Below are 12,434 nucleotides of genomic sequence, written 5' to 3' on the forward strand. Positions count from 1 at the left end.
GTATGTTTATCAACTAATTCCAGAGATAATTCTGATAACGCGCTCCTGTATTCTGAAAGTAGTGTCTGTGTATCGTGAATCTCCTCACTAAATGATTCCACATTCATTAATGAACGGGAATATGCAGAATAAAGGCGCTTCCTCATTTTTAAATATTATAATCATGTGCACTGCAAACCTAGGAGCTAAATTAGTTCTAGGCAGTGGGTTTTGCAATTGTCTAGTCTGTTTGTAATCCCAAAACTTAACAATTTGTACTTCTTTAATCGTTATAGCTTGCTGAGTTCTGTGAAAATCACTAAACTGTGGCGACTGAGCGCTGCAAAAATTCAATAATCCATTTACCTTGAATCATCTGTCGTTGTTTTCAAATATTCATTACCTGCCTCTTCGGTTGGGGAACTGGTATTATTTTTTATTCCCATACTTATATCATCTGCAAAAATACGAAACTATTATCTTGTGAAACCAAGAGGAAGATCATTTACGTATGTCAGAAATAACTGAGGGTTCAAAATCGAGCCTTGCGGTATGCCATGTTCGACTGCTTGAAATTCTAAGTACCTAAATCATGTGACTGACATTGCTTTATGTCATGCAGGTAAGATAAAAACCGTGAATCTGCTGTGCCTGGTATTCTCTAATATTTTTGCATCAGGATATCAAGTTTCATGCAATCAAAGCCTTAACCAAGACACGAAATGCTAGCAATGGTAATAATTTGTGATTTATTGATCCTAGTACACCTTTTTTCAAGGTAAATGTAGCCTGTTCAGTGCCATTCCTGTTAGAAATCTAAACTATTCGCTACTAAGTATATTATCCTGTATTAATCGTCTATAAAGTGTGTTGAGCATTATCGTCACGATTTTTTTAATTACGGGCAGTAATGACTAGCTAAAGTAGCTTGCCAGCAGCACGCTTAAGTCTCTCCGAAAATATACTCCCGGAATAGTCTCATTACGTAAATAACACAGTATATTACTAACTTCAGCTGAATTTCATTTCATAATTTTACTATTGATTTCATCAGAACAACTAGAACATTTATTTTGAAACGCGCTGATAACAATGAAAACTTCTTTTGCAGATGTTGGATGAAGTTTAGTTTTGTCAAGGTGGTTTTGGAAGGTTTTTCTTAGGAACAGTAGGCTGTCTGCTAAGAAAATGATCAGACATAAATTACCTGCCGACAGAAAACAGTTACTAAAATTCTACAATTTTATGGCTAACTATCATCAGTTCATTATCTACTTTCTTCTTTTTTCTGTCTTTTTTTCTGTCTCTAGGTTCACTTCGTTCTAAACAGTTTTTATGATGCTGCTGGGGTTTATTTTTTCTTGTAAGTACATTCTTTTTGATGCTTTCATGACTTAACTTTGAACTTTACAATACAGATTGTAATCAGATTTAATCTTGTGGTCGGCTGTGTCCCTTAATGGCATGCAGAGTCTCTTATTATTTGTGCTTGATATTCTGATCCTATTTGTAATCCACGGTTTAGACGCATTTAACCTGCTTCCACCAATTAATTTGGAAGAAAAACCGTTTTCAAAGTACCCTGTCACTACGTTACAGACACACTACAGTTTTTATTTACACAGGAATGTTGTGCACGTCTTTCCAGTGGAATTTCGGAAATTGTTCTTGAATTTCTCAATTTCTTTTTCTTTTATTGCGTTAACGAAGGGCAGTGATAGTTTGCAGAGGATACAAATTTTTCTGCAGAGAGTCAGAAAGATGAACAGTAGTCCTACATGGTGCTTATCCTCGCATGACCAGGTCTCAGAGCACGCAGCGGCTGGAGTGTGGTGTGGGTCAGAGAGGACAACGGCTGATCCACACTGTACTGTACTCTCCGTCCCTTTGTGCACGGAATGGTGCCATCACTACAGCTCACAAGGTGGGGTCAGATTATGCGATCCATCAGTTTCGAAGAGCTTCGACGCTCGAAAGTAACTCCTGCGACAGGTTTGCGTCACTACCGTACTTTACGTCACTTCTGAAATAACCGAGGTCAAATGCTACGATAAGGGTGGAGTCGTTAGAACGCTCGAAAATTTTTATCTACATGTATCACGAACGTGTCAAAATTGTTATCCAAGAGTTCTCTACACGACGTGAACAAAGAATGCTTCTCTAAGCTTACTCAGGGGGAAATAGATGCAAGCAGGAAAACGAGTTTCATTCACCATGTCTGGTACAGAGAATCTCCATGTTTGTCTCTAGGACGTAGGCAATCGGACGCAGTGTGGCCTCTTACCACGTTGGGGAGAAAATAAGTGAGCCTTCGAGAAACAGAAAGAGAAAGATTCCATCAACAAGTGGATAACTCTTTGGGCAACGTTTTCATCTTCACATTCTACAGAAGAGAATAAATACTTCGTGAGAAAAACAAAAAGAAACATATAGCCTGTACCGGAGACTGAACACGTGTCATCCAAGTTCATAGGGACAAAGCAGATTTATTTCCCTTTTTCACGAAAAAATTTATTTTGTTAGTGATGACAACATACAACTTTTACGATAGCTTCCATCCTCTTGGAAAAGAGTAAAACGTATTGTCAGATGCGGGATGCGAGCTCATTCGCACGGAATTTGGCGTCGACCTAAGTGCAGGCCTTTTATTACTTTTTAGTCTTTTATTTCACTTTGCCACCTCCAGTGTTAGCAGGGGCATTCCTCCTCGAGCATTTCTGCAACACATCGAAATCAGAAATTCCAAGATTCCTCGGGAATAATTTTGTCACAGGCCTGAAACGTATAAGTACAGTTACTTTGTTTACGAGCCTTCTAGCGATTCCACCTTGTCCGAACCGAATCTTACGCCATCATCTTTCTCGATTGCTTCATAAACGGGAGCATAGTGACCTAGACCGTTTCAAGGCAGCTGTTTTATTCGAGAGACCACCAACTGATATTTATAAGCTCGTCGAAATCCGAGAGTCACAGGCTGAGATCTCTCCATGTCAGCTTGGAGGAGCCCCCTTCCGAATACGAGGGTGAGTGAAAAGTTCTTGACCGTCAAATAAAGGTTTCCAATAGTTCAAATGTTGATGGCTACCTTTCAACGTAGGCACCTTTTAGGGCCACCCAGTTTTGACACCAGTGCTGCAGGCCCGTCGTATCCTCCTTGCAGATCTTTACTTCCTGCGTGGCAAAAAAATGTCTTCCATTGTAGCCATCTGATCGGAAATTGGTTTGTTAGATGTTTCCTGAGCTTAGGGAAGACAAAAAAGTCAGACGGGGCAAATTGTGTGTATAACGTGGCTGCCAAGGCAGGTCGAAACCGCAGGGCTCGATGGCAGACATAACAACGATGGATGTTTGCGTGGCCGCATTGTCCTGAGGAAAAGAGCAGTCGTTCTATCCTGACGCGTTTCACCTTCATGGCCTTCCTCAAATGCACTAGTTGAGCAGCAAAATACGTTCCATTCACTGTCCACCTTCGGTGTGGTGCTCAGCGGGGATAACAGCCCCTGGATCTGGTATGAAAGTGGTGAACCATTTGCCAGAAAATGTTTGAGAAATGTTACAGGATCTGTCTCAAAAAGGGTCAAGTTTTCAGTGGACATGACATGCCTGTAACTTTTTTTAGACACTTCAACATGAGACTTTTGCATGTCAAGTACAATCTATTTTCTTTTTTTGGAACACTTCGACATGAGGCATTTGGATTTCAAATACAACTCGTATGATATGTCCAACGCGTTCCTGAGATTGACCCACTCTCTCAGAAATGTACTGTAACGTTGTGTCACACGCCGGTCTGCCATGATGATATCTTGGATTGGACTGATGTTTCCCTTCGTACTGGACGTGAGCGGTCTTCCACTGCGAGGTGCATCTTGGTGCTGAATTCCGATACCCACTTTTTCACAGTGGAATAGAAAGGGCAATTCTCCCCTAACGTTTCCATCATGTCATTACGGATCTCCCGTGCAGGCACGCCCTTTTTTCAGCAATTATTGGATGACTGGACGCTTGCTCTCTTTATCCATTTTTCAAAATGAGTACACCGTGGACACTTCGAACTCCAGTATCTGAAAAAAAAAAGATTTAACGAAAATTTGGTATGTAACCTAGCAAGGACTGTGCTATTAGTTGCTGAACTGATATTCGGCTAGGACAAGTATTTATTGGGTGGGCCGAGAATTTTTCGGTCACATCTCGTACACTACATTTTCCCAACCCACGAGCCACTGACAGACAAAGTCCACGTGTGCAGTGTTTTCTGAGGTTTTCATGGTTCCTGGGAAATTTAGTCCGATCCAAAGGCAAGAGCATAGTAGATGGTGCCGATCCGTGGACAAAGGCAGATTTACTGCACTCCAGCCTCGGAACCGGACCTGAGTGACGCTGTACCACCCGCTGGGGCCGCGCTCCTGCGCAGGAGCGTTGACCTCTTGCTGTGCTCACGCTGCATTGTCCAGCACGCACGCTGCGCACAACCCAGAGCTATATAGTCTGTCTGTAAACTCAAGAGCAGCGCTCTTGGTGGGGGAAGTGGCCTTTCCCGGAAGAACCCTGCCACTGGCCTACAGGGCAACCCAAAATCAGTTGCCCGTTGCCTATCTAGCGGTGTAGCTCGGCGTGCAGTGATATACGTCGTTTCAGTTGGTGGGATCTTAGTTGCCAATCTCAATCACTTGACTTTGTGAACTCACTGATATACTTCAGTATCCGGAAGTGATGGATAATCGCCCTGCATTGCAAGAAAATGTGCAGAATACGAAGGAGATATTTGCGCAGAACGAGCGTTCGATCGTCTCTAACTTTACTACAGCTTGTGTTAAGGAGGCTACACAAAAAGAACTGTTGGCTAATATTACCAGTCCCAATCAAAGGGCTGCAGTTTATGCAAACGTCAGCCTCGCCACAATAGGACGCATAAGGAAGGAACGCGAAAACAAGGCGCATGGTTTATTGGAATCGCCGCAAAGGAAAACTAACAATTTGGGGGGGAAACCCATCGATATAGACAGTTTCACAAAATCGGTCATTCGACGAACGATGGAGGACTTTTACATAAACCAAAAAATAATGCCCACATTACGGAAATTACTCACTGGCGTGAAACAAAAAGTACATTTTCGTTGCAGAAAGATGTTTTACACAAGACATTGCGTGAAATGGGATGTACCTGGAAATACTTTTCAGACATGTTTACGAAGGCAATGACAAAAAAAGCAGTGCGAAATCGAACTAATACAACACACGTAATTATAAATATCTGGTTACTTTTTAAACACTCTTCGTCTTGCAAGAATTGTTAAGTTTTAATGCAGCCCTTCAAAGAATACTTGTACCTTTTAGTAGAAACACAAAGTAAGAACAAGCCTTAAATTCGACAGACTGATTGCACTATATCTGGTTCGTCTTACGAATAGAGGAACATACATTCATACGAATAGGCATTCGGTTCTATGTTTGTAGTAGAATCCTGATTTCCGTTCTTATGTTAATATTATTTACTCTATAATGTTTCGTTGAGAAGAAGCTATCGTCTTTTGTTTTCCTTATACTCTTAACGCATTTGTCTAAAAATAAACGCAGACGGAACGTATCTGTACACGGCGTCGCCACTGATTTAAAGCGGGCGGCGCGGCAGGGCCGGTACTACGTTGTGAAACAGCCTGCAGAAGCGCCCTGTGACGTAGCAAGGTAGGCAGAGTGGGGACTCGGTCGCTCGCTCTTCAGTTTACCGACAGACTATAGCAACTGGTTTCACAAACGCACCGTGGTTGTGGCAACATGCCGGAATATGACGCTATGGTCCCGCAGGCTGATCACCGAGTCCTCTCGCGCTGCCACTGTGCCCGTCCACGTGGCTGGCAGCGCTGCCGCTTTCTTTCACCTTTCAGTTTCGTGTCTGCTCTTTACTGTGAGCCTATATGTATGCCACCTTTCTGCGCCGTTAACCGTCTACTGTTTACTCAAATCTGATTTTGGGTTTATTCGGGCTATTTTTAGTGATGTTATAGTCCTCACGCTCTTTAGCACTTTATAATTTTGCATGTCGTAAGGTTATCTACTAAAGAATCCAGTCTGTAGTTATAGGATTCTAAGGATATGAAGTAGAGGCAGTAGCTGAGAAGGGAGTGAGACAGGGTAGAACACCATACTCCATGTTATTCAGTCTGAACATAAAGGGAGCAGCAAAGAGAAAAAATAAGGAAGTTTTGAAATCAAATTTAAATTGAGAGAAGAAATAAAAACATTGAGATCTGATCATGACATTAAATTCTACTGGAGACAGCAAAGGATACAGAAGATAAGTTGAACAGGATGGATAGTATCTTAAAATGCAGTTATGAGATTGTTGTTGTTGTTGTTGTTGTTGTGGCCTTCAGTACAGAGACTCGTTTGATGCAGCTCTCCATGCTACTCTAGTCTGTGCAAGCTTCTTCATCTTCCAGTACTTACTGCAACCTACATCCTTCTGAATCTGTTTACTGTATTCATCTCTTGGTCTCCCTCTACGATTTTTACCCTCCACACTGCCCTCAGATACTAAATTGGTGATCCCTTGATGCTTCAGAATATCCTACCATCCGATCCCTTCTTCTAGTCAAGTTGTGCCACAAATTTCTCTTCTCTCCAATTCTATTCAATTCCTCCTCATTAGTTATGTGACCTACCCATCTAATCTTCTATAGCACCACGTTTCGAAAGTTTCTATTCTCTTCTTGTCTAAATTATTTATCGTCCATGTTTCACTTCCATACATGGCTACACTCCATACAAATACTTTCAGAAACGACTTCCTGATACTTAAATCTATACTCGATGTTAACAAATTTCTCTTCTTCAAAAACGCTTTCCTTGCCATTGCCAGTCTACATTTTATATCCTCTCTACTTCGACCACCATCAGTTATTTTGCTCCCCAAATAGCAAAACCCCTTTCCTACTTTAAGCGTCTCATTTCCTAATCTAATTCCCTCAGCATCACCCGATTTAATTCGACTATATTCCATTATCCTCGTTTTACTTTTGTTGATGTTTATCTTATATCCTCCTTTCAAGACTGTCCATTCCGTTCGGCTGCTCTTCCAGGTCCTTTGCTGTCTCTGATAGAATTACAATGTCATCGGCGAACCTCAAAATTTTTATTTCGTCTCCATGGATTTTAATACCCACTCCAAATTTTTCTTATTTTCCTTTACTGCTTGCTCAATATACAGATTGAATAACATTGGGGAGACGCTACAACCCTGTCTCACTCCCTTCCCAAGCGCTGCTTCCCTTTCATGCTCCTCGACTCTTATAACTGCCACCTGCTTTCTCTACAAATTGTAAATAGCCTTTCGCTAACTATATTTTTTCCCCTGCTTCCTTCAGAATTTGAAAAGAGTACTCCAGTCAGCATTGTCAGAAGCTTTCTCTAAGTCTACAAATGCTAGAAACGTAGGTTTGCCTTTCCTTATTCTATCTTCTAAGATAAGTCGTAAGATCAGTATTGCCTCACGTGTTCTAACATTTCTACGGAATCCAAACTGATCTTCCACGAGATCGGCTTCTACCAGTTTTTCCTTTCGTCGGTATAGAATTCGCGTTACTATTTTGCAGTCGTGGCTTATTAAACTGATAGTTCGTAATTTTCACATCTCTCAACACCTGCTTTCTTTGGGATAGGAATTATTGTATTCTTCTTAAAGTCTGAGGGTATTTCTCCTGTCTCATACATCTTGCTCACCGGAGTTTTGTCAGTACTAGCTCTCCCAAGGCTCTCAGTAGTTCTAATCGAACGTTATCTACTCCCGGGGCCTTGTTTCGACTCAGGTCTTTCAGTGCTCTGACAAACTCTTCACGCAGTATCATATCTCCCATTTCATCTTCATCCACATCCTCTTCGATTTCCATAATATTGTCCTCAAGAACATCGACCTTGTATAGACCCTCTATATACACCTTCCACCTTTCTGCTTTCCCTCCTTTGCTTAGAACTGGGTTTCCACCAGAGCTCTTCATATTCATGCAAGTGGTTCTCTTTTCTCCAAAGGTCTCTTTAATTTTCCTGTAGGCAGTATCTATCTTACCCCCAGTGAGATCAGCCTCTACATCCTTACATTTGTCATTTAGTCATCCCTGCTTAGCCATTTTGCACTTCCTGTCGATCTCATTTCTGAGACGTTGGTATTCCTTTTTGCCTGCTTTATTTACTGCATTTTTATATTTTATCCTTTCATCAATTAAATTCAATATTTATTCTCTTACCCAAGGATTTCTACTAGCCCTCGTCTTTTTACCTACTTGATCCTCTGCTGCCTTCACTATTTCATCCCTCAAAGCTACACATTCTTCTTTTACTGTATTTCTTTCCCCCATTCCTGTCAATTTTTCCCTTATACTCTCCCTGAAACTCTCTACAACCTCTGGTTCTGTCAGTTTATTCAGGTCCCATCTCCTTAAATTCCCAAATTTTTGCAGTTTCTTCAGTTTTAATCTGCAGTTCATAACCAATAAATTGTGGTCAGAGACCACATCTGCTCCTGGAAATGTCTTACAATTTAAAACCTGGTTCCTAAATCTCTGTCCTACCATCGTATAATCTATCTGAAACCTTCCAGTATCTCCAGGCCTCTTCCACATGTACAATCTTTTTTCATGATTCTTAAACCAAGTGTAAGCTATGACAAAGTTATAGTCTGTGTGAAATTCTGCCAGGCGGCTTCCTCTTTCATTTCTTAGCGCCATTCCATATTCACCTACTACGTTTCCTTCTCTTCCTTTTCCTACTATCGAATTGCAGTTACCCATGACTACTAAATTTTCGTCTCCTTTCACTCCCTGAATAATTTCTTATATCTCATCATACATTTCATCAATCTCTTCGTTATCTGCAGAGCTATGAGATTAATATTAACAAAAGTAAATCAAGGGTGTTGGATTAAATCAAGCGATTAAAATAGAACTGGCTTAGGAAACGAAGCACTATAAGTAGTAAATGAGAGCCAAAGAAACTGGTACACCTGCGTAATATCGTGTAGCGTCGCAGAAGTGCCGCAACACGACATGGGATGGAGCCGACTAAATTCTGAAGTAGTGCTGGAGGGAATTGACACCATGAATCGTGCAGGGCTGTCTATACTGACGGGCGCTGATATATATCAACGGGGACGGGTGAAAATGTGTGCCCCGACCGAGACTCGAACCCGGGCACAGAGGATAGTGCGCGAGATATTCCCTGCAATCGCACTATCCTCTGTGCACTCGGTGGCTCAGATGAATAGAGTCTCTCTGTGCACTCGGTGGCTCAGATGGATAGAACGTCTGCCATGTAAGCAGGAGATCCTGGGTTCGAGTCCCGGTCTAAGCATACATTTTCACCTGTCCCCGTTGATATACATCAACGCCCGTCAGCAGCTGAAGGTATTAATACAGGCTCCATGGATTCATGAGGTTGTCTCCAAACCAGTACGTGTCCATCCACTCGATACAATTTCAAATGTTCTGGCGCTGCAGTCCGGAACCACGGGACTGCTGCGGTCGCAGGTTCGAATCCTGCCTCGGGCATGGGTGTGTGTGATGTCCTTAGGTTAGTTAGGTTTAAGTAGTTCTAAGTTCTAGGGGACTTATGACCTAAGATGTTGAGTCCCATAGTGCTCAGAGCCATTTGAACCAATTTCAAATGAGACTCATCCGACCAGGCAACATGGTTCCAATCATTGACAGTCCAATGTCGGTGTTGACGGGCCCAGGCGAGACGTAAAGCGGTTACCAAGGGCACACGAGTGAGCTTTCGGGTTCGAAAGCCCATATCAATGAAGTTTCGCTGAATGGTTCGCACGCTGACACTTGCTGATGGCCCAGCATTAAAATCTGCAGCAATTTGCGGAAGGGTTGCACTTCTGTCACGTTGAACGATTCTCTTCAGTCGTCGTCGGTCCCATTCTTGCAGGATCTTTTTCCGGCCGCAGCGCCATCAGAGTTTTGACATTTCACCGAATTCCTGATATTCACGGTACATTCGTGAAATGGTGGTACGGGAAAAATCCCCACTTCATAGCAACTCGGAGATACTGTGTTCCATCGGTTGAGCACCGACTGTAATACCATGTTCAAACACATTTACATCTTGATAACTTGCCATTGTAGCAGCAGTAACCGATCTTAACAACTGCCCCAGACACTTGTTGTTTTATATAAGCGTTTCCTACCGCAGCGCCGTATTCTGCATGTTTACATATCTTTTTATTTGAATACGCATGCCTATACCAGTTTCTCTAACGCTTCGACCGAGCGAGGTGGTGCAGTGGTTAGCACAATGGACTCGCATTCGGGCGGACGGCGGTTCAATCCCGTCTCCGGCCATCCTGATTTAGGTTTTCCGTGATTTCCTTAAATCGCTTCAGGCAAATGCCGGGATGGTTCCTTTGAAAGGGCGCGGCCGATTTCCTTCCCCATCCTTCCCTCACCCGAGCTTGCGCTCCGTCTCTAATGACCTCGTTGTCGACGGGACGTTAAACACCAATCTCCTCCTCCTCTAACGCTTCCTTGTATTCGTCGGGAGAGTAGTCTTTTAGGAAAGTGAAAAGTCCAAGATATACATTTCAGAGGAGAAGAGAATAGAAACGTTAGAAATAGGGTGTTACAGAAGAATGCTGAAGACTGTATAGGTAGCTCGGATAACTAACATGGTACTGAGCCGAATTGGGGACGAAATTCGTGACACATCTTGACTAACAGAGGGGGGTCAGTTTCTGGGACACATTATGAGGAATCTAGAAACTGTATATTTGTAAGTGGAGAGAGGTGTGGGGGTCCAAAAGTAGAGAGGGAGACCAAATCTTGACTACAGTTATAAGACTCAAATGATGTAGGTTGCAGTAACGAAGAAGCTTCGCCAGATGGATTCGCCTGGAGTGGTGCATTAAACCACTCAGACTGAAGACTAAAAGTACAAAAATTATACTTTGAATGTCATTAATACTTCCTTCAAGGTGTTTCTTTTTTCATCTCAACCATCCAAATCGGTTTCCTACCACAGCCCTCTTTTGGCTCACCTATAGAGCCTCCGTGTAGTTCACTGCTGACTTACGCCTTTGCAGCCCAGAGGTTCGCGCTGATGGAGTCCAAGGCGGTGCTGGTCCACCTGCTGTCCAGGTTCAGCCTCCAGGCGGTCGCCGAGACGCCGGTGCCGCTCAGACTCCAGCCGGACAGCGCCACGCTCTCCGTCAGGGGCGGCGCCTGGCTCGGGATCCGAAGCAGGGTCTGAGGGTCTGAGGCAGCGCCCCAGCCGCTCCTCGCCACACAAACGTTACACGCACTTGTAAAACGCACTGTGCCTGTGAAATCATACATGTCAGAGCAAAACGGTTGCTACATCACAGAGTGGTATGTTGCTCTTTCGTATTTACATGTGCAGTTTCTACTGTGATTTCTTAAATAGCCTCTAAACATTATTCCATTATTTTTCTACACTTGCACTGTTTGACTTCTATACCTTACTGTTAATTTAAGTAGATTATACGAAGTGATTCAATTATTGATCGAGGCTTTATAGGCTTTGCCGAAGTTTCATAATTTTTTTTTCTTTGAGGATATAATGAGAAGTACTTAAGAACGCGGCTAGTGCAATAAATAACATTTTGATGTGCCTCCAGAAAATTCGTTTTTATATTACTTTATGGTGTAAACAACAAAATGTAATAACGAAATTATGCTAGATTTATGGGAACATTCCATAGTTCCCAAAGAAGAACTATAGTGACGTGAATTTCACACTAGTTGCGGGATAAAATTGAGTGAGCACAGACTCTGACTATTATTGTTGTCTGTTGTGTGGCAGAGAAAGGATGCTAATGTTCTTCCAGACGCATACACTGCCGTGATATATTTGCACTCATATTGACTTTGACTTGTTTTAAGATCAAAGTGTCGTAGCAAGTGTTGTTCAATTTGAATGTTGCCTGATAGCTTCGATATGACGTTGCTAGATACATTATTAACTGCTACGTAGTTTTGATGATCGTTAGTGAATGTCAGTCCTTTTTTTCAGTCTTGATGTGCTACACCACTCACACTGCTGTCTGTCTGTGGGTATAGCTTCTGCATAAATTCTTCAGTGATCTGAAATTTCTATTTGATTTTTTGTAACTGAGGTTCCTGAAAGTATGTAAGAAAATTAAATGATTTCATAGGATAACGAAATATAAATAACTCAGGAGTAAATGTCGCTATATTTTTGTTTACAAACTCTGTTACAATCAATACCTAACTATACCATTCAGTAAGTTCCTTTCAGTTGCTATGGCATAAAATATATTGTCTCAATATTCTTCTATGTGTTAAAAACTGGAGCACGCTGTTGCTCCAAGTTGTTCAAGTATTTATGCTACATCAACTCTTTAATAAAAAAATTGCTTACTTGTATAGAAATTTGTGTATTGATTAATTTTTCCATTTATGATGTCACGTTTTGTCTCTTGT

General features: G+C 42.1%; 1 protein-coding gene across 1 annotated transcript in view; it reads left to right on the forward strand.

Moving 5' to 3' along the window:
• Positions 1-11,274, forward strand: part of LOC126163195 (cytochrome P450 9e2-like) — a 57,903-nt gene extending 46,629 nt beyond the window's left edge. Inside the window, exon 7 of the mRNA XM_049920148.1 lies at positions 11,054-11,274. Coding sequence (XP_049776105.1) covers positions 11,054-11,220 — 167 coding nt within the window. The 3' untranslated portion in view covers positions 11,221-11,274. The remainder of the gene's footprint in view (positions 1-11,053) is intronic.
• The last annotated feature ends 1,160 nt before the right edge of the window (positions 11,275-12,434 follow it).

Source organism: Schistocerca cancellata, chromosome 2 (assembly GCF_023864275.1).
Source record: "Schistocerca cancellata isolate TAMUIC-IGC-003103 chromosome 2, iqSchCanc2.1, whole genome shotgun sequence".
NCBI classification, from domain to species: domain Eukaryota; kingdom Metazoa; phylum Arthropoda; class Insecta; order Orthoptera; family Acrididae; genus Schistocerca; species Schistocerca cancellata.